We start from the raw sequence: 24,118 nt of genomic DNA, 5'->3' as shown, positions 1-24,118 counted from the left end.
GTAGACTCCTGGTATATGTGTGTATAATGATGCCATGTTCTCAGAACTGTAATTGTTGTGTATCTTTTGTTGTAGACTCCTGGTATATGTGTGTATAATGTTGCTATGTTCTCAGAACTGTAATTGTTGTGTAACTTTTGTTGTAGACTCCTGGTATATGTGTGTATAATGATGCCATGTTCTCAGAACTGTAATTGTTGTGTAACTTTTGTTGTAGACTCCTGGTATATGTGTGTACAATGATGCTATGTTCTCAGAACTGTAATTGTTGTGTAACTTTTGTTGTAGACTCCTGGTATATGTGTGTATAATGATGCCATGTTCTCAGAACTGTAATTGTTGTGTATCTTTTGTTGTAGACTCCTGGTATATGTGTGTATAATGTTGCTATGTTCTCAGAACTGTAATTGTTGTGTAACTTTTGTTGTAGTCTCCTGGTATATGTGTGTATAATGATGCTATGTTCTCAGAACTGTAATTGTTGTGTATCTTTTGTTGTAGACTCCTGGTATATGTGTGTATAATGATGCCATGTTCTCAGAACTGTAATTGTTGTGTATCTTTTGTTGTAGACTCCTGGTATATGTGTGTATAATGATGCCATGTTCTCAGAACTGTAATTGTTGTGTATCTTTTGTTGTAGACTCCTGGTATATGTGTGTATAATGATGCCATGTTCTCAGAACTGTAATTGTTGTGTATCTTTTGTTGTAGACTCCTGGTATATGTGTGTACAATGTTGCTATGTTCTCAGAACTGTAATTGTTGTGTATCTTTTGTTGTAGACTCCTGGTATATGTGTGTATAATGATGCTATGTTCTCAGAACTGTAATTGTTGTGTACCTTTTGTTGTAGACTCCTGGTATATGTGTGTATAATGATGCCATGTTCTCAGAACTGTAATTGTTGTGTACCTTTTGTTGTAGACTCCTGGTATATGTGTGTATAATGATGCCATGTTCTCAGAACTGTAATTGTTGTGTATCTTTTGTTGTAGACTCCTGGTATATGTGTGTATAATGATGCCATGTTCTCAGAACTGTAATTGTTGTGTATCTTTTGTTGTAGACTCCTGGTATATGTGTGTATAATGATGCCATGTTCTCAGAACTGTAATTGTTGTGTATCTTTTGTTGTAGACTCCTGGTATATGTGTGTATAATGATGCCATGTTCTCAGAACTGTAATTGTTGTGTATCTTTTGTTGTAGACTCCTGGTATATGTGTGTATAATGATGCCATGTTCTCAGAACTGTAATTGTTGTGTATCTTTTGTTGTAGACTCCTGGTATATGTGTGTATAATGATGCCATGTTCTCAGAACTGTAATTGTTGTGTACCTTTTGTTGTAGACTCCTGGTATATGTGTGTATAATGATGCCATGTTCTCAGAACTGTAATTGTTGTGTAACTTTTGTTGTAGACTCCTGGTATATGTGTGTACAATGATGTCATGTTCTCAGAACTGTAATTGTTGTGTAACTTTTGTTGTAGACTCCTGGTATATGTGTGTACAATGATGCCATGTTCTCAGAACTGTAATTGTTGTGTATCTTTTGTTGTAGACTCCTGGTATATGTGTGTACAATGATGCCATGTTCTCAGAACTGTAATTGTTGTGTATCTTTTGTTGTAGACTCCTGGTATATGTGTGTATAATGATGCTATGTTCTCAGAACTGTAATTGTTGTGTAACTTTTGTTGTAGACTCCTGGTATATGTGTGTACAATGATGCCATGTTCTCAGAACTGTAATTGTTGTGTATCTTTTGTTGTAGACTCCTGGTATATTTGTGTACAATGATGCTATGTTCTCAGAACTGTAATTGTTGTGTATCTTTTGTTGTAGACTCCTGGTATATGTGTGTATAATGATGCTATGTTCTCAGAACTGTAATTGTTGTGTATCTTTTGTTGTAGACTCCTGGTATATGTGTGTACAATGATGCTATGTTCTCAGACGATGACTGGAAGGGTATCATCAGTATTTATAACAGTGTGAAAGAGAAGGAACCACTGAAAGTTGGAAGATTTGGTCTTGGCTTCAAATCAGTATTTCATATGACAGGTATGTTGTGTTTTATTTGAAGAAAACCAGGGAAGCATATATTAATAAGTTTCCAGAGCTGGATGCAGGGTTTGAGGCCTGAATCTGCCACTGGTGTACCAAATTGAAGATACTTAATGCCACACCAATTTGATTCCTTGTTCAATGGACCCGCTCGCACCTATTTTTTTCAAAACATATTTTTTTTATTTTTTTGTATATTCCCGCATCCTGAAATGTAATCATGGCCATTTCCAGCACTGTTTTTTTATACGCCCGTCTTTTAGACGGGATGTATTATGGTTTACCTCTGTCCGTCCGTCCGTCTGTCGTCCACACTTCGGACAATAACTCAAAAACACTTTCACCAATTTCCATGAAACTTAAGTGAATTGTTTATATCTATTAACGTAAGCTCCCTTTTGTTTTTTTTTAATTTCAGATTCTAAGTTTTGGATTTATGGGGCTTTATTCATAAAAAAGGGGGGATTTTCAACACTTCAGTCAATAACTCAAAAAGGCTTTCACCAATGTCCATGAAACTTTAGTGAATTGTTTATATCCATTGATGTAAGCTCCCTTTCAATTTTTATAAATTTTAGATTTTAAGTTTTGGATTTATGGGGCTTTATTCATAAAAAAGGGGGATTTTTAACACTTTGGACAATAACTCAAAAAGGCTTTCACCAATGTCCATGAAACTTTGGTGAATTGTTTATATCTATTGATGTAAGCTCTCTTTCAATTTTTATAAATTTCAGATTTTAAGTTTTGGATTTATGAAGCTTTATTCATAAAAAAAGGGGGATTTTTTACACTTCGGACAATAACTCAAAAAGGCCTTCTCCAATGTCCATGAAACTTTGGTGAATTGTTTATATCTATTGATGTAAGCTCCCTTTCAATTTATATAAATTTCAGATCATAAGCTTTGGATTTATGGGGCTTTATTCATAAAAAAGGGGGATTTTTAACACTTTGGACAATAACTCAAAAAGGCTTTCACCAATGTCCATGAAACTTTGGTGAATTGTTTATATCTATTGATGTAAGCTCTCTTTCAATTTTTATAAATTTCAGATTTTAAGTTTTGGATTTATGGAGCTTTATTCATAAAAAAAGGGGGATTTTTTACACTTCGGACAATAACTCAAAAAGGCCTTCTCCAATGTCCATGAAACTTTGGTGAATTGTTTATATCTATTGATGTAAGCTCCCTTTCAATTTATATAAATTTCAGATCATAAGCTTTGGATTTATGGAGCTTTATTCATAAAAAAGGGGGATTTTTAACACTTCGGACAATAATTCAAAAAGGCTTTCACCAATGTCCATGAAACTTTGGTGAATTGTTTATATCTATTGATGTAAGCTTCCTTTCAATTTATATAAATTTCAGATTTAACATCCGTGTTATGAATTTTTATGCTTAAAAAAGGGGGGATTAACTTAGTTAAATTTGAGGTAGCCTTAATAGTGCCAATTTTTTTGTGCATTTTTATTTATTATTTGGGGGGGGGGGGGTATTTGACAGGGCTCACACTATTTCTAGTTGATCATATAAATTCATTAAAGCATAAAAGACAAGTTAAAAGAGCAACGGGTGTATCATGCGCTAAAGCGCAGCCCTTTATTTGAAAATATTCTAAAAAGATATCAACATCTGTTTTTAAAATCACAGTCTAACCTGTATATAACGATTTTAAACATAAAGGCACCCTACCACACAGTAAAAATATCTGTGAGAATAATTGTTTTAGCATGAAACCTATTTATCGAAAGCGGGAGTGCTCCAATATGAATTTAGAACAGCGGAAATACCTTTAAAGAACAAAAAAATGGTTTCTTTCCCCCTTACTTATATTCCCCATTAACAAATGTTTGTTGTTAGAATAAAGTACACAGAACTTCTGAAGGATTTGCCTTCAACTGCAATTATATTGTATGCTGGCGAAACAAAAATATCCATAGCCGCTGCATGTTTATGCATCTGTCCTGCTTGATTCAGGGGCCTGTCGTTCAACATCGTTTGTTGATGTTGTTCATTGGTATTTTTCCGGATATATAAATTAGATAGTTGGTTTTCCTGTTCGAATTGTGTAGGCTTATAATTTTGGGGTCCTTTTTAGCTTGCTGTTTGGTCTGTATCAATGCCTTGTGTAAAAGGCCGTACTTTGACCTGTGTTAACTATTATCAGGTTTAGAACAACCCACCCTCAGACAAGGGGTCATTTTACTGATGTAGAAAAGAAAATAGAAATACCAACATGACCAAGACTGGATTTGTTTAGTTCTTATATACAAAACCTTTGAAAACTTAGAATTTTGTGCTCAAAAAGAGGAGAGTTTCATCATATTTAAACATTTTTTTCTAAAAGAGGGGTCCACTGATTTTGAATAATTATTAAACTGTTAAAGTAAATGTGTTAACATGGTTTAAGTCCAGGAATATTACAAAAATTCTTGGACATGTTTTGACCAGATAGATATATAGTTCTTTTTAATCATAATTACAAAGAATTATATTTACAAATGTAAATTAAATGAAACAAGACCAAATATGATTGAGTTAAAGAATAAAATAAAGAAATACCAATTTCTTGAAAATCATGTTGCAAAGAAAAATTATAAATTCCAAGTCTGTGAAAAATTTTGGTCTCCTTTACATGTAATATTTAACTAAGTGTTGTTTTCATATTATCTATGTTTAGTTCAGAGAAAAGAAATAATTTATAAATTATGAGAAAATTTATTTCTTTAAAAATTTTTTATTAAAAATTATGTCCGGTGTCCGTCTGTCTGTCCGGCTTGCACCGTAACTTGAGAACGACTTATCTAAATTTCATGAAACTTAACATAGTTGTTTTTTATGATGGTCAAATGATCTGTATACTTTTTGGTGAAAATAAGATTAAAACTTTTTGATTTACAGCAATTTGTAACTAAAACAGGGGTGTGTTTTTCTCACATGTCGCACCATATCTCAAAAATTATTGTTGATTATTGCTTAAAACTTTACATACTTCTTAGTTATATTAATCTTAATATCTGAATACTTTTTGGTGATGATTCAAGATTTTATTTTTGAGTTATTGAGTATTTTGTAAAAAAGGGGGAGGTATTTTTTACATGTCTCACCAAATCTCAAAAACGATTTATGATTATTGCTTAAAACTTTACACATGTCTTTGTTATATTAATCTAAAGATGTGTACACTTTTTGGTGATGATTCAAAATTTCATTTTTGAGTTATTGAGTATTTTGTGAAAAAGGGGGAGGTTTTTTTTACATGTTGTGCCGTATCTCAAAAACAATTTATGATTATTGCTTAAAACTTAACACACTTCTTTGTTATATTAATCTAAAGATCTGTATACATTTTGGTGACGATTCAAACTTTATTTTGGAGTTATTGAGTATTTTGTTAAACAGAGGAGTTTATTTTTACATGTCGCGCTGTATCTCAAAAATAATTTATGATTATTACTTAAAACTTTATACACTTCTTTGTTATATTAATCTAAAGATCTGTATACTTTTTGGTTTTGATTCAAAATTTTATTTTAGTGATATTTAGTTTTTTGTTAAAAAACACAGGGTTGTTGAGGTTTCACATGTCCCGCCGTGTCTCAAAAACAATATATGGTTATTGCTTAAAACTTTCTCAGAAACTATTTATGATTATTGCATAAAACTTCCACACAAGACGTCGGGCGTATCATGCGGTCATGGCGCAGCTGTTTATTGTATATTGCTATATTTTTTCTTCTGTATTTACCCCTTGATACCATTGTCAGGTTGTAGTGTAATGGGGTGTGTAAAATCCTAACTATTGAAAAAAAATTAAAGATAAAAAAAAAAAGATATATAGTTCTTTGAGAAAATATGAGCCCTTTGTACAAACAAATATATTATAACTTATATTGATCCCTCATAAAACTTGTAAAAGGGATAAATTTATAACATTAAGGGTTGCCCCCAAACTGAATATGACTTGGATGGAGAATTGTCTCATTGTCATACATAGACCAGATTTAATCATTTCTTGGTGAATAGGGAAACAATACTTCAGAAATTAAAGAAATGTCAATTTACAAGTGATAAATATTGTCAAAACCTACTATTTAATGTTTACAAAAAAAAATTATAATCGCTTGCCTCTACTTTTCAAGCTTCGCCTAAAAAATTTGCAAATTAAATATTTTTTTATTAAAATTTTCGAATCGCTCGCTCGCCCCAAATTTTGGAGTCTAAAAATCCGTAGAACAAGAAATTGAATTGGTGTGGCCTAAGCTGTATACATTGCAGATTATATCTTTCTCTCCATCCATATTATCTAGTTAGCACATTTCACCTACAAAATGCTTTTTGAATGTTTCATCTCATGTAGTAGTTCTTTTTATATGACCGCAAAAATAGAAAATTTTGATGTATGATGTTGGCCAAAAGGGCCAAAAGGGTCCAAAATTAAACTCTGTTCGATTTCATCAAAAAATTAATTATTGGGGTTCTATGATATGCCAAAACTAACCGTGTATTGAGATTCTTAATTTTTGGTCCTGTTTTCAAATTGGTCTACTTTAAGGTCCTAAGGGTCCAAAATTAAACTTTTGATTTAAATTAATTAATTAAGTAAATTAATTTTATGGACGCCATCACAAGTTGGTTGACTGTTATGGAATAACCGTTTCACAAATGATATGTTCCTTACATCGTAACTACAATCCCCTTCCCTTTCATGAATGTGACCTACCGAATTAAATTATTACATAAGCAACACGCCAGGTGCCACATGTGGAGCAGGATCTGCTTACCCTTCCGGAGCACCTGAGATCACCCCTAGTTTTTGGTGGGGTTCGTGGGGTTTATTCTTTAGTTTCTATGTTGTGTCATGTGTACTATTGTTTTTCTGTTTGTCTTTTTAGCTCACCTGGCCCAAAGGGCCAAGTGAGCTTTTCTCATCACTTGGTGTCCGGCGTCCGTCGTCGTCTTCGTCGGCGTCGGCGTCGTTAACTTTTACAAAAATCTTCTCCTCCAAAACTACTGGGCCAAATTAAATCAAACTTGGACACAATCATCATTGGGGTATCTAGTTTTAAAAATGTGTGGCGTGACTCGTCAAACCAACCAAGATGGCCGCCATGGCTAAAAATAGAACACAGGGGTAAAATGCAGTTTTTGGCTTATAACTCAAAAACCAAAGCATTTAGAGCAAATCTGACATGGGTTTAAATTGTTAATCAGGTCAAGATCTATCTGCCCTGAAATTTTAAGATGAATCGGACAACCTGTTGTTGGGTTGCTGCCCCTGAATTGGTAATTTTAGGGAAATTTTGTCCATTTTCACTTATTATCTTGAATATTATTATAGATAGAGATAAACTGTAAACAGCAATAATGTTCAGCAAAGTAAGATCTACAAATAAGTCAACATAACCAAAATGGTCAGTTGACCCCTTTAGGAGTTATTGCCCTTTATAGTCAATTTTTAACCATTTTTCGTTAATCTTAGTAATCTTTTACAAAAATCTTCTCCTCTGAAACTACCTGGCCAAAATAATCCAAACTTGACCACAATCATCTTGGGGGTATTTAGTTTTAAAAATGTGTGGCGTGATCTGTTCAATCAACCAAGATGGCTGCCATGGCTAAAAATAGAACATAGGGGTAAAATGCAGTTTTTGGCATATAACTCAAAACCAAAGCATTTAGACCAAATCTGACAAGTGGTAAAATTGTTTATCTAGGCAAGATCTAACTGCCCTGAAATTTTCAGATGAATCCGACAACCCATTGTTGGGTTGCTGCCCCTGAATTGGTAATTTTAGGGAAATTTTGCTGTTTTTGGTTATTATCTTGAATATTATTATAGATAGAGATAAACTGTAAACAGCAATAATGTTCAGCAAAGTAAGATCTACAAATAAATCAACATGACCAAAATGGTCAGTTGACCCCTTAAGGAGTTATTGCCCTTTATAGTCAATTTTTAACAATTTTCATGAAATTTGTAAATTTTTACTAACATTTTCCACTGAAACTACTGGGCCAAGTTCAATATAGATAGAAATAATGTAAGCAGCAAGAATGTTCAGTAAAATAAGATGTACAAACACTTCACCATCACAAAAACATAATTTTGTCATGAATCCATCTGCGTCCTTTGTTTAATATTCACATAGACCAAGGTGAGCGACACAGGCTCTTTAGAGCCTCTAGTTCATTTTTAGCCATGGCGTTGTCAGTTTGTTTTATATTTATGAGTTTGACTGTCCCTTTGGTATCTTTCGTCCCTCTTTTAAACTTAGTTTGATTTTAACAAAAAATAAATTCTTAGGGTTCTTTGATATGCTGAATCTAAACTTGTACTTAGACTTTTTTATTTTGGGCCCAGTTTTCAAGTTACCGTAGTCCAAATCGGGCTCCAAAATTGAACTTTGTTTGATTTCAACAAAAATTGAGTATATGGGGTTCTTCGATATGCTGAATCTAACCAGGAATTTAGATTTTTAATGTTTGGGCCCAGTTATCAAATTGGTCCACATTGAGGTCTTAAGGGTCTAAAATTGAACATTATTTGATTTCATCAAAAATTGAATTCTTGGGGTTCTATGATATGCTGAATCTAACCATGTATTTTTATTTTGGATATTGGACCATAATTGGTAAATTATGTCCAATTTAAAATTTTTGATTTTTAATTTTAAGTTCTTAGACCACATTCATTCTGTGTCAGAAACCTATGTTGTGTCAACTATTAAATCACAATCCAAATTCAGAGCTGTATCAAGCATAAATGTTGTGTCCATACTTGCCCCAACTGTTCAGGGTTTGACCTCTGCAGTCATAAACAGCTGGGCCCTGTGGAGCATATGGTTTATGTTTCTTGTAACAAATCTTTGTGTTTAACCATGCATTGCAAAAAAGGACATTAATTAAGAAACTGTATATAAATATAAATGTCATAGTTCAAGTATTTTTTGACACCACACAATGGAATACATAGAAATACCAGTCCAAAACTTATGTATCATAGATTCATATAAAAAATGTCTCAAACAAATTAGAAAGTCAGTGCTGATAAACTTCATTTCAAAAAGGTGATTTATAATATAAGTAATATGAAAAATAGCAAGGTTAAACCCTTTACTGGTCACAAACACTTTTATTAGCCATAGTAAGCTATTCAGGTCCATAGAGTCTCTTGGGGTGTACTGTTTTATGTAATAATCAAATAGCAAGATTTTAGTCAACCTGAAGTTAAACTTACCAATTATTAACTGTCACATTCATTTATTTTGTAGACAGTCCTGTTATAATAAGTGGCAGTAAACTTTTGGTCATAGATCCGTTGAAATCAGAAGAAAAAGAGAAAGAATGCAGAGAATTCAAACTAAAAACAGTAGGAAGAAAACATCAACCAGAAACAACACTAGCCTGTATAATGAATAAGTTTGGCTTTGATACAGATGTTCTCAGAGAAGGCACTTATGAAGGAACAATATTCTGGTTCCCACTTCGTCAAAAAGAATCTAAACTATCACCAACTATTTATTCTGAAGAAAAAGCATCAAATCTGTTTAAATCCTTTATGAAAAGGTCAACTTATAACCTGCTGTTTCTGAAAAATTTGGAGAAAATAGAAATTTATAAGGAACAGAATGATCAGCCATACTTTACACTTGAGATAACAGGAACCAATGAAGAAGAATTCTGTAAAACAAGGAAAATGTTCAAAGATGAATTGAATAATCTAAAGAAAGAGTTACCAAGAAAATCTATAATGTCACAGTATGAAGCTGTTATTAAGATGAATACCACAGAAGAACATTATGCTGTTGTAAATATGTTAACTAGTGCAGACCACTTGTCCAAGCAGATGAACTATTTAGTTAGTGATTCAAGTCTTCATTATAGTCCATACACAGGAGTAGCTTATTGTATGAAGTCCAGTATGGAAGAGAAACCACCAGGACATGTATTTTGTTTCTTACCACTGCCTGTAACAGAAAAGAGTATGTCTGGCCTCCCTGTGCATGTTAATGGCTTCTTTGACCTTGAGCACAACAGACGACACATTAAGGAGGCTGCTGCCAATAGCGAGTCAAACCAAACTGACCAATCATTGATGTGGAATGATGGTATGATTGGGGAGTTACTACCAGAGACCTACTACGCCCTCATTAAGATGATGAAGACAAAGTGCATCAAGGGAAGTAACTCTCAAAACATGGTTGATCAAGTATATGATGCGATTCCGAATCCAGATGCTGTTGAATCTAGCTGGAAATTGATATTAGACAAATTATACGAAAATATATTGAGTGGACATGTTTTTTTTACCAAACAAGATGGAGGTAGATGGATTGAGTTTTCTGACGCGCTATTTGCTATATTTAACTTTGTCAAAAATGACAATAAAAATGACAATCAGATGACTGAGACAACAGTGAAGAAATTATTGTTAGACTGTGATGAGAATTTGGTGGAGGTTCCAGATCATATGATCACTATGCTGAAATATACAGGTCATGAACCACAGTCAGTTACACCACAAATAGTAAGGGAGAAACTGAAAAGTTTTGAGTGCTGGAAGACATATCCAAGAGAAGACAAATTAAGGCTTTTGTCCTTTGTTCTGGAAGACTGCAATTATGCAGATTTGAGCAGTTTAGATATTTTACCATTAAACAATCAAGAGTTTGTTCCCTTTAGTAAAGGAACTGGTGTATATGTGATCTGTGATGAGACAGCTATTTTATTTCCTGGCTTAGAAGATCAAGTTATATCTAAAAATTCAGTGACTGAATTTATATGGAACTGTTTGTTCAAGATGGCAGAAAATGGTAATTTTTATAAAAAGCAGACTAGTTCTGTTATGCTTAACTGTCAATTCTTAACGTGTTAAAAGAAAATAGCAAAAAATACTAAATTAAAACAAATTCAGAACAGAAAGTCCTTTATCAAACTACAAAATCAAAAGCTTAAACAGGTCAAACGAATGAAAAATTTAACTGTCACATTTTTTACTATAAAGGGTATTTCCTCATGTAGAAAATAATAAATCAAACCTACCGGTAGTTATATAGCTAGCTAATCTCTAACGTGTATATAATTCCATTATATTGAGAACTATGTGCCAGAAAAACAAACAGACATTATAAGAAAAATTATAAAGAATTTGGGTACAGCAGTAAACAGTGTGTTATAATGTTATTTACTATTAAAACAACTATTTCAGCAAAGAATTCAAAATGGCATGTAGGCATTCTATAGACAAATAGATAAAAGAAGATGTGGTATGAGTGCTGATGAGACAACTCTTCTACATAGTTACAATTTGTAAAAGTAAACCATTATAGGTCAAAGTACGGCCTTTAATATGAGAGCCTGGGCTCACACCAAATTGCAAGATATAAAAGGCCCCAAAAATGACTAGTGTAAAAACATGAAAACATGAAAACCAATGGTCTAATCTATATAAAAAAAGAGAAACACTAATACACCACATCAACAAAGGACAACCACTGAGCATCAGGTGCCTGAAAGTCCCCAAATATTGCAGATCAGTGTTGCCCATTTATAAGTTCGCTCATAGTTAGAGTCTTAATGTTCTTATTAATGTAAATTTTGTTTTGCATTTCAGGTTTGTTTCAACTAAAATGGTTAATAGATGAATCTTTACCTGGTGTTATGCAGAAAGTTTTTGACATCAATTTTACCAGAAGTCAGAATGGCCGCTTTGTTCAAACAACACAGTCAAACTTTGGAATTGATTGGATACAGAAAGTGTGGAAAGAAATATCTAATAGAGATTATGATAATCTCTCATTGTTTGAAAGCATACCTGTTATAGGTGTTGGTCCAGATGATGTTGAAGACATCAACAATATTACAACTGATGAGAATCTTGTGTTAGAATATGTTAGTTTGAAAGGAAGGTATATGCTATCTAAATATGACAATCATGAACCATTGTCAGCAGCCTTGAAGAAGGTTGTTACCCTAAGTGAAGTAGAAGTTTTCCATCCAAACCAAATGATTAAATTTCCACATACAGATGTTATAGGAAAATACATTCAACTCCCAATTATAGATAATGTATTGAATTGTTTCAAAATGGCTGCATTATCAAGCAGACGTCAGCAAATTGCCAGAGAGATAAACGAGCAATGTTCTGACCATGAAAGGACAGAATTGGTACAGTTCCTTGCAAATCATCATTCAGATATTCCAAAAGAAGCATACCCATTATTACAGAAATTAGATTTATTCTGTGAACATGACAATGTTTTAGAGGCTGAGATGGTATCTTTGGAAGAAAACAAACTCATACTGAAAGACTTTATGTATCCTGAAGGGATGAGATATCCCAGAAAATACTTGGAAAATGAACATGCAGAATTGGCTAAAGTTCTTGGAGCAACTGATGTAGAGGAAAGTAAATGTGTTGACCAAACACTTGATTTAATGTTAGAAAACAGTATCAAGTATTCTGTTGGAGATTACACACAATTGATGATATACCTTCAAGATAGACCACCAAAGGTATTGAACAATGTTCTTGAGAAAGCAAAGTTTTTGAAGTTTATGCCATCAACAGATGGAACTCTACACTCTGTAAATAACCTGTTCGATCCAACATCAAACTTTCTAAAGAACTTGCTTTATGGTGAGGAAGGCGTGTTTCCAAATGAGAACTTTATACAAGAAAATGGAATAAATCAATCATTTTTGCAAAGCTTGGGACTAAAAACTGAAGATAACATTTCTTCAGATGATGTAGTTCAAGTAGCCACCAGTATACATATGTTTGTAAATGGTATGGAAGAAAAAAAGAACACTAAAGCTGAAAAATTAATTTCATACTTGAAGGAGCATGAAGACATATCAAGTAACAAGGCATTGCAAAAGATAAAGGGTTTAAAATGGGTTCCTATTGAGCATGAAAAACCTGATGACTATCCTTATAAACTTGGATGGTATGGCAGTAAAACATTCTGTTCTCCAGATGAAGTTAAAAGCATGCAATTCAAAAACTTAATTGGAACAGTTTGTCCATTGGTACGCTTGGATTTGTTCTCAAAACAGATTACTGCTTGTTATAAGTGGTGTGAAGAACCAGAACCAAATGATGTTATTGAACACTATAGAAATGTTATCAACTCTTATGAAAGAAGACAGAACGCTGAATATCTACATATAACCAAGCATATCATTGGTTACCTCTTTAAACTATGGGAAGCAGGTACTTTGAATGATGAAACCATCAAGAAGCTTAATGCAATGGATTATATTCCAACAAACAGTCAAGGTTTCAAGTCAGCTCATATTGTTGTTCAGGAGATAGGGAATAAACACATAAATTACATTCTAGAACCATACATCTTTGAACTAGCTAGAGATATTGCAGACTACAGAAAACTATTTCTTGAACTGGGTATGAAGAGAGATGTAGATTTTTATGTGTTGAAGTCACTGCTGCAGCGAATTTCTGAGAAGTATATAACAGTAGAAGAGACACCAGCAGACAAAAATGAATTTGAAAAAGACCGAACATTAACATATAATATTTTGAAATCAATTGTTGACATGGAGATAAACAAGTCTGAATTGTCAGAGATATTGATTCCAATCAACTCATCAAGAGAAGAATGCATCGTTTTTGAAAAAGTTGAAAAGTGTACATATACATCAGGAAAAGGTCCATTTTCAACGGCATTTTCTCAAGATGATGAGGATGATGATGAAGATTGTGAGGAGAAGGAAGAAAAAATCATATATGTTCATCCATCTGTAAATGAGTTAGCATCAAAACTTGGTGTTGCCTCTATCACCAAGCGATTCATATACAATCAAAATACAGAAGTTTTGGCATGGGGACAGGAGGAGAAGTTAACAACAAGGATTTCTGGACTACTAGATAGCTATACGGATGGATTTGCAGTTCCTAAGGAGCTTGTACAAAATGCTGATGATGCGGGTGCCACCAAGGTATGCTTCCTTTATGATGAAAGAGAGAACCTAGAATTGAGAAATGGACTTTTTGATCAAGGAATGGCTGAATGTCAGGGACCTGCCTTATGGGTGTATAATGATGCTATATTTGAAGAAAAGGACTTCAAAAATATCATAGAACTTGGTGGGAAAACAAAAATTTTGGATACAGAAAAGATTGGCAAATTTGGACTTGGATTTTGTTCAGTATATAATGTTACTGATGTGCCAAGCTTTGTTAGCAAGAACACATTAGTAATTTTGGACCCACATTTACATCATCTTGGTGAAGCAGCTATCGGTACAAACCCTGGTTTGAGATTACCACTAACCAAAAGTTATAGGAAAAACTTTCCAAATCAATTCAAACCATACAATGATATTTTTGGGTGTAATTTAGAGCCAAACAACAAAGATGAATACAACAATACTTTGTTTCGTTTACCTTTGAGAACACAGAAGCAGGCACAAGAGAGTGAGATAACAGATAAGCAGTACACAAAGAGAGAAGTTGTGGAGCTGATGCAAATTTTCTTACATTCAGCAGCAAATTTACTTCTGTTTACTCAGAATGTCAAAGAAATAAGTGTTTACCATTTGAATTCAGAAAGCCAAAATCCAAAGGAAGATATGAAATTGATGTTTCATGCATGGAAAGAAAACACAGAAAAATCAGTAGAGGAAAATGAATTCAACATTCTGAAGAAAGTTACATCTGCAATGAAAGGTGAACAAACAAGTGAAATTAAATTTCCAGCACAAATTATAGACATTGGTATTGAGGTTTCCAGTGAAGCACATGCAATTTCTAAGGAATTTCATACTTCCAGAGCCATTACTTCATGGATAATTTCATGGGGCACAGGAAATAAAACATTTGAGCTTGCCAACAAATTAAAACAACAGGGTGCTATCCCAGTGGGAAGTGTAGCTGTACCAATAAGAAGAGATGGAAACAAATTGATATCTTTTATGGATATGGATGAACTCCCAAAAGGATTCTATTCCAAGAGTAGAATGTTCTGCTTTTTGCCACTGCCTGTGGAAGCACAGTTACCAGTACACCTCAATGGATGTTTTATGGTAGAACAGGACAGGAAGAGTATTACTAGATATAACCAAGATGACAAAACCAATGATACTAGTTACTGGAATGATGCAATGTTAGATGATGTTGTACAAAGTGCCTACATCAATTTAATAACCTCAGTAGCATACAGATCAAATGACCCAATCGTTGAAACTGACTATTGGAAAGTTTGGCCAAGAATGACTTCAATGACGAATCTGGACATTCATTTACTGACCCAGTCATTTTACAGAAGTATTATAATGAAAGATGATATTGTGTTTTACAGAAGAAGTACTGGAATGGGCTCAGGAGTTAAATGTTCCCTTAGTCAGGCCCTTGTATTAGAACCAGAATTCAGACATTCTGGTGAAAATGGTCAAATAGCATTTGATTGCATGCTGGAGTTCTATCATGGCAGTTGTATTATCATTGATATGCCTTTAGACATTTACAAAAACTTCAGTGAAACTCCTGGAGTAGATATTAACAAACTTAAAAGCAGGATCATTTCAAAGGTTGACTTTTATGACCAGTATTTCTTTCCTAACTTGAAAGAGAATTATTGGCAACAATTAAACAGAAGAAAAGAACGTAACATATTAATTATTGGAGCACTTGATGATGAAGACCTGCACTATCTTGTAAAAAAATATGAGTGTATACCAGTGCAGATATCAGAAGAGCTTAGAATGCCTTGTGATTTAGTTTTGGAAACAGGACCAGTTAGTGCCATGTTTACTGTAGAGGATGAAAGGTTTCATGATACCTCATTTAACTGTTATAATTCAATTCTTATCAATATGGGTATGATGGAGGATAAAATTTCATCAACATTATTGAAGGAGAGGGCTAAAACTGTTGGATCATTATGTCAAGAGACTGCTTTCGCTCGATCAACAGCAATTCTAAAATATTTGAAAGAGAAGATTTTCTTACATTCTGATGCAACAGAAGATCTGAAAAACATCTCATTTTTACCAGTTTTGCAAAAAATTGATGGATGGCCACTTCATTGGAAAGCAGATAATTTAGAACCAGAAGAATATCTCTTTCCACCTTCTCAGTTATTTTCACCAAATGACAAGTTTGTCATTGGATCAGTTGGGTATGTGTTAAATGCAGAAAACCATGACCAAGCTGTTCTGGAGTGTATAGGAATTAGAACAGTTCACATTGAAAATGTGGTTGAACAGATCAATGTTCTTGCAAATGCAAACTTGCATTCTTCTGCTGGATTAGAGAAAACATGCGAACAGCTGTACAAGAGACTAGATGAACAATTACGAGATGACTTTAGTAATCTGATAGTTGTCAAAACTTTAAAAGACTTTCAACACAAGAGAATTGTGAGAGTAGAGTCAAATATGGTAGAACCTATTAGAGTGGCAAAAACTGTGATCGAATCATGTTCACCTTTCTTATATGAGATGCCTCGAGACTTACAACAGTACACTCTTTTATGGAACATTGTTGGAATTCCATTTCATTTTGATGAAAAAACTCTTACTGGAAAATTGCAAGAGCAGGCTAAGTTAAAAGTCCTACAGGAAATAACATTACAGGAGACACATAGTATTATAAATATACTCAAAAACCTATCTACACATTATCCTGCTCCACCCAATGGAATGCCAGAGGAGAAAAAGAAAGAAATATTCATCCCTGACCAGAAGCGTATTTTGCGTCCAATGTGTGATGTTTGTTATGATGACCCTGATTTTCACTATGAAGATGAAGATGTTTTCATAGTCCATGGAGATGTAACACAGCAAATCATCAGAAATCTTGGAATCATGTCAAAACGTCATTTGTATCTATCAAGGTATTCAGATTCCATACCTTTTGGACAGAAGGAGAAACTAGTCACAAGACTGAAAGGTATTATAGATGCATACCCTAAAGACCAATCGGTCTTAAATGAACTGTTACAGAATGCAGATGACGCCAAAGCAACAGAAATACATTTTGTATATGACCAGAGACAACTGGGAACTAAGGATGTATTTGATAAGAAGTGGGAACCAGTTCAAGGCCCAGCATTGTGTGTATTTAACAATTCCTGTTTTACAGCAAAAGACTTACAAGGTATCTAGAAAAAAAGAAAAACAAAAACTTAAGTACATATTATACTAATTTTAATTTGGATGTAAAAATTTATAATTCAATTATGTATGCCCAAGTATGAAACTTTTATCAACATCCAATCCTTAATTATCTAATTATTTAGTTCTGATATTAAAAAAATATGTCACAGTATAAAAATCAGGCAAAATATTTAAACACAATATTTTACCAGAACAATTAATGTTTGATAGTAAAATTGGATATGGAAATGGGGAATGTGTCAAAGAGACAACAATCAAACATGTAAAAAAAAGAGCACACAACAGCCGAAGTCCACCAATGGGTAGTCAAGAGTCTTGAAAAATATCAATTCAAAACATTACTAAAAGATAAATTTTCAATTGGGAAGTCATTTTCATGTTTTTGATTTTTCTGATAAATCAGATGTGACAATGACTGGTAAGATTTTTGAAAAGGGTTAAACAAGAAAAATTAAGAAATCCAAAGAACTTCAAAAGCTCAAATGCATGCAGGAGTTATAAATGTAGTTTTAACACACTGTAAACCAACTTATTTTCGCGAGCGATTTATTTTTCAAAATTAAATAGCCGCGAAGTGGTCAAGAAATGGTAAAACACGAAATAAAGTATCCGCGAAAATTGGTTGGATTACAGTAATTTTTTGTTCAAAATGTCAAATGGATATCATACACAAGTTTTACAACTTAAATTAGTAACATCTTCTCGAAGCTACTCTTGTGATGTATTTGGTCCTCTTCATAACAAGTTACAACAATATTACTGAGTTTAACAAGGGAGGCTGTGACTTGAATATTGAAAAGTAATTATTTAAAAGATAACAGAAAGAAAAATCCTTAATGGACATGTTATTTGATATAGAAATAATTGTCAGCAGGAAACTTTACATCCCTTTATTTATCTTTTGCCTCTACAAGGATTTCCTTTACAAACAGGGATATATGTTCTTAAAAAGTTTTATAATTTCAAAAGTATACGTTTTGGTTGACTGTTGGAAAATATGTTGTGCACTATCCATAGTTTTCATACAGTAATTGATCGTTTATGATTTGTATCACTTTAATTTTTTATTTCATTGCAGGTATTCAAAACTTGGGAGAGGGTAGTAAATCCGAAGATCCTTCTAAAACTGGACAATTTGGAGTAGGGTTCAATGCTGTTTATCACTTGACTGATGTACCCTCCTTCTTAACTCGTGGACAGGACACTCCAGACGGTGGAACATTCTGTGTATTTGATCCACATTGTTCATACCTAAATGTTGCCCAACCTGAATCTCCTGGAATGAGATTAAAACTTGACAGATTTCGGTCAAAGTATGAAGACGTCTACAAAGGGTATTTACAGGATGTAGTTAAAGCTGATACGGGTACATGGTTTCGTCTACCTCTTCGTACTCTTGAAATGGCAAGAAAGTCTGAAATTAGCTCGAAATCATTTTCGGAGAGGGATATGAACACTTTATTAGAAAAAATGAAGTCACAAATGAAGACCAGTCTATTGTTCCTGTCGAACATTAAAAAGATCAGCATTTCTTACATTAAAGAAAACTGCACTGAGCTGTCAGATACGTTTAGTGTTTGCTTGTCTGTGTCAGATCTAGACATTGAAAATGTCAAAGAGTTTTCATCCAGCATGCTAACAGAATCAAAAATGATCAAGTCGAAAGAAAAAACACTAAATCAGATTAGTCTTAAGGAAGTGAGATATACAGCAACTGTAGAGGACAATGAAAATAATTCTGACATCTGGCTGATTGTTAAGACCTTTGGGTTTAATAAAGGAGAAGCAGTAGCTGATTGTGTTTTAACAGCTTTTTCAAAAGGAGAGCTAGGATTCTTACCAAGAGGTGGTACAGCAATGAAAGTGTGTACTAAAATTATGAATATTCAGGAAGAGTTACCACAAGTATACATTCAAAAATGTTGTGATGGCAATGCCTTTTGTTTTTTACCATTACCTATTAGAACAGGACTTCCCATTCATATAAATGGTCATTTCTCTGTTTATGCAAATAGAAATGGTTTATTTGGAGGAAACTCAGAAACCTTGGCAGATGACAATAGAACCAAATGGAACAATCTGCTTCTGCAGCAGAATATAGCATTTGCTTATGCAAGCTGCTTAGAATACGCAAAGGAGATGCTGCCATATTTATTAAATACTTTCAACAAATGTGTTATATTAAACAGTTTCTTTGCTGGTTTCCCAGAGTACAGCAATGTTACAGATGCATATTGGAAAGAGCTGGTAAATGCTGTTTATGAAAACATACATGAACGATCATTGAATATATTTCCAATTTACCCAAAGTACACTAATTATAAACAAGAGATGTCTTCAGACAATCTTCCAGGAGAATTTGAGCAGGAAGACATACGCTGGGTTCCTTTAGAGTCCAAAGGTCATACATTTAAAGCTTGTTTTGATAATCTGAAATCTTTTTATCAGTTAGAGGAAGAAAATGACCGACTGATAAACAAACAAGGTATTCAAAAGCAGGAAATTGTAGTAAGACGGATCTTAGTGCAATCAGGAATGAAGTTGATATGCACACCTCTATGGATTTTGAAAAGTATGTGTAGTGCATATCCAGCTGAAAGTTTGTCTGATAGCAACATTACATCTAATATGGAAGATAAAATGGATTTTAAGTGTAAAGTTGCAGATGTGTTGACCTCTGAACATATCAGGGAAGCATCAGAGACAGTAGCAACCTTTTTTAAATCATGGAACACGAGAATAATGGATAAATGCAGTATCAGTAATGTAAATATTCCTCTGAAAGATTCGATATTTCAAACAATCACAGGACTTTCATATTTTCTTCAGTTTTGTTTGAAGTTAAAGATTGAATGTAAAGATTTAGAAGGACTTCCTTTAATGGCAAACAATTCTGAAGATCTGGTTTGTTTTATGCCGAGTACAACTATCATGTCGGAATTCTGTAACTTGCTTCCATCATCCAGTGCAAAGTTTGTTCATGACAGCTTAGTTGGTCTCTTATTGGATTTCAAGAAACATTTCAAGAGTCTGGATGTAGGGAAATTTAGCGCAGAGCTTCTGCATTCAGCAGATGAACAGTTTTACCAAAAACATGGGCCTTTGCCTTGGGATAGTCGTCAGTCATCTTTCCCAAATGGTGCATGGATGAAAATGTTTTGGATTTTTTTGAAGACTGTTCCTTCAATATCAGAGCTTAGTAACTGGTGTCTTTTCCCAGTGTTTTGGTATCAAAAAGAGGAAGTTCTTATTTCTTTCAATTTAGCATATACAGTTGTGAATTATAATAGCTTTGATCAGCAGTTAGTGGATGACAAGAATATTGTTTCAGTACTGAAAAAGCTGTCAATACCAAGTTTGTCATCATATAACAAATCTTCAAAACATGTAGGTAAAATAGTAGCATCCAAACAACAACCAGAGAAACTTGCTAGGTGTTTAGTATTCCACAAAAAAGCTTTCACTAATACTAATTTGAATCGGGATGAATGTAATAAACTTGTTACCTACTTAGCTACAAATGTAGGTAACATTCGATCACATATCACAGAGAACCTCAAACAGCTGAAGATATTTACATCAATTTTTGGGGAAATTATAAGTGTTGAAGGATTAAGGGTGTTAGTTGTTGACACAGATAATAGCAACATTGTTCTTGATGGTTTGGCAGAACAAGGAAATAATTCTAACACTCTTCTATTGAAACACAATGCCTTTCATGTAGATCTATACAGAGCTCTACATTTTGAAGTTTGTCAGATAAGACCGGATGAACACAAACTGCTGGAGTTTTACAGGATCTTTGTTCTACCAAATTTTGAACTATTACCAAGGAATCTTCATCTCCCACATTTGGAATTTATAAGAGATAAACTTATTACCGGTACCACAAAATATCTGCAGTCAGAATTGAGAGATTTGAAATTTATACCATCCTTAAATGGAGATACTCTACAAAAGGCATGTGACTACTTTAGTCCACACCACACTGTGTTTTCAGTTCTTTGCAAGCCATCTGAATTGCCACCATGTCCTTTTGAAAACAGGAAATGGAAATATTTTATGGAATTTGCTGGAATGAAACTGGACTTGACAAATGCACATTTCCTAGAATTTGCTCACTACATACAGAACCAAGGCCTAGCAGAATTTTCTGAAAGTCAGTCAGCTGAACTAATTAGGTATTTGTTTTCACAAGAGAGACTTGCACATGACCAGCATTTCTTAAGACAAATTAGAGAAATTCAATTCATTAAGCCATTTGAAGTGTCTAGGAATTATTCTGACATTAGCCCTCAGTTTTCAGCAAATAAACTTGTAGCCTTCAGTGGATCTCTAACTCATAAGCACTCCAGACTTGCATGGACTATGCAAAACATTTTGCCTGCATATGCCAGCACAACAAACCCCCTACTTTTAGAAGGTTTGCTAATCGAAAGAGAGCCTGAGATAAACACTATAGTTTCACATGTTCACAATGTTTGCCATTCCCTTCAAAAAGGATATCCAAGTAACAAAAAAGATTTAGTTTTAGTTTTAATGACCGAAATTTATGATTATATTGAGGCTTTACCAATGCAAACAATAGAAAGAATGAAATCACAGCTTTCAGAAACTCCACTCATTCACATTGTTGACCACAAAACTTTCATTAAAGTTAAAAATGTCATTCTGAAAGGAGAAACCTACTCTGAAATACCACCATATTTGCTAATAGCATCTGAAAACTATGGAAAATATTTTACATTATTTAGGACACTTGGTGCTAAAGATCATGCAGATCTGGATAATTACATTAGAGTTCTAGCAAGCATCAAGGCGGAAGTTGGCAGCAAAACGCTGAAACCTAAAGAATTGGAATGTACAGAATCAGCAGTTCGTGGAGTTCTTTCTGTGTTACAGGATTTATCAGATACACCAACAGTTGAGGAACCAGTGTTTTATCTGTTAAGCAGTGAAGGGAAACTATTACCATCCAAGGAACTTGTTTACCCTAGATCATGGAAATATAGATTAAAAAATCAAAATGATATTAAGTTTCTTAAAAGCATGGATCAATTCAAAGATGAAGGATATAATGTATACCATTGTTTCTCAATACTTCCGGATACAATGCAACCTCAAAAGTTAAGTACAGTTGTCAAGGAAGAACTCCTTACAGATCGGAACAGAATTCCATGGGAAGTTGCTGGCACATTAGAGGCTTTTCTCGCCAGCGAAATATTCATTTATGCTATTAAGAGGCTAGTGAAAACAAAGAAAAATAAAGAGAGGATTAAAAAAATTGAAGACAGTACTTTCGAAAAAATATCCTCAAACATAAGATCAATTAGAATTATTGCCCTCCAAGAAGTCCAAACAGTGTTAGTTTATAGAAATCAACAAATAACAACAAGTACAGAGTCGATTACATTTTACCACAAAAGAGAAGAAAACATTATTTATGTGAAAAAAACTAATTTAGATATGAGTCAATGGCTGATAAAAAACCTCAATCGGTTTGCAGCAGTTATTGTAAGGTTATGCATGTATGAAGTAGATGCAGCCAAATTGCAAAATGTAATGTTGCAATACAGTAATAATTTTGAAGAAATGGAAAAAACCTTGGATGAATTAAAAGCTGTTCCTTTGGACTTCAAGCCTGGAAATACATCATGGGTTCCATCACCTGGTACCCATGTTCCTCTTGATTGTCTTGATTCATTAGTACAGGACTTGGTTAAATTTTTACCTGGGGATTATGCTGTATATCAAATTTTTGACAATATAGATGAGGATGAGGATGGTCAGAACAAAGCTAGAATATACATTTATGTTAAAATTATAAAACAAGTAACTGAAGGTCAGTTCCCATTGTATAAAGTTGATGTTGGAGAAGAACAAACTGAAGATGTTCATTCATTCCTACTTTTTCAAATAGACAGAAAAAAGAACCAAGAAATGGGATTAGAACGTCATACACATCTACATGCTGGGTGCAATATTGGTAACACAGATAAAATCAAACAACAGATCGAGGAAACACTTGTTGATGCATGGAGATTGGGACTTGACAAGTTCAAAAAAATCTACAAACGATTATTACTTCAATGGCATCCTGATAAGAATGACAACTCTGAGTTTTGTTGTGAGATAACAAAGCATATCATTGACTTTGCCAATCGTCTGAGGTCTGGTGAGATAGATGTTTCCAGTATTCCACAATACAGGGAAAGAAGAGGCAATTCTTGTGGCGGGAATTGGCAGACATATAATGATAGTTGGAATGAACATGTGCATAGGGCCAGACGGACACCACATAATTCCAGAGAGGAGTGCTATACATTTGATGCAAATGGATATGCTGATAGGGTACGACACAGGCATAGAGGTAGAAGAAGAAATCATACACATTATAGTCATACACATTATAGTCATACAGAATACCATCCAGATCCACAACCTCAAATGGGAAGGATCTGGTTAAAACAGGCAAAGAACGATATATCTGCTGCTAGATCATTTCTAACCACAGCAACAGAACAATCATATAACTGGGTGTGTGTGATCAGCCAGCAGGTAAATATTGCTGTATTCTTATTCATATATACATCCTTGGCTTTCAAATATTTCGGCTTGTGAGTTACCTAATTATTGTTAAGCTACATTTCCTTATTTGTATGAATCTTTTTTTTTATTTTACAGAGATAATGAATATGCCAAAAACACCAACTTGTGAGATAGCCAATTATATACTAGTCAACAAAAGAAACGATACACGATTTGAAATCGAATTTATCAAAAAGTATTAAATAAAAAACAAAATGAGTTACACTATTTTCAAAAGCTTTCATTTGCAATGTATGCACATGTGATAATGAAAATCAAAACTTGTTGGAAAGTATCTAAATTCCGT

The 24,118-nt window shown here is 33.7% G+C and overlaps 1 protein-coding gene across 1 annotated transcript in view; it reads left to right on the top strand.

The window, feature by feature from the left end:
* Positions 1-24,118, top strand: part of LOC139521250 (sacsin-like) — a 53,797-nt gene that overhangs the window by 26,414 nt on the left and 3,265 nt on the right. The window contains exons 5-8 of the mRNA XM_071314715.1: positions 1,922-2,069; positions 9,354-10,895; positions 11,696-17,203; positions 18,302-23,781. Of these exons, the coding sequence (XP_071170816.1) occupies positions 1,922-2,069; positions 9,354-10,895; positions 11,696-17,203; positions 18,302-23,781 (12,678 nt within the window). The remainder of the gene's footprint in view (positions 1-1,921; positions 2,070-9,353; positions 10,896-11,695; positions 17,204-18,301; positions 23,782-24,118) is intronic.

Source organism: Mytilus edulis, chromosome 4 (assembly GCF_963676685.1).
Source record: "Mytilus edulis chromosome 4, xbMytEdul2.2, whole genome shotgun sequence".
NCBI classification, from domain to species: domain Eukaryota; kingdom Metazoa; phylum Mollusca; class Bivalvia; order Mytilida; family Mytilidae; genus Mytilus; species Mytilus edulis.
The sequence above is the reverse complement of the archived record's forward strand: the minus strand, read 5'-3'. Positions and strand labels throughout refer to the sequence as shown.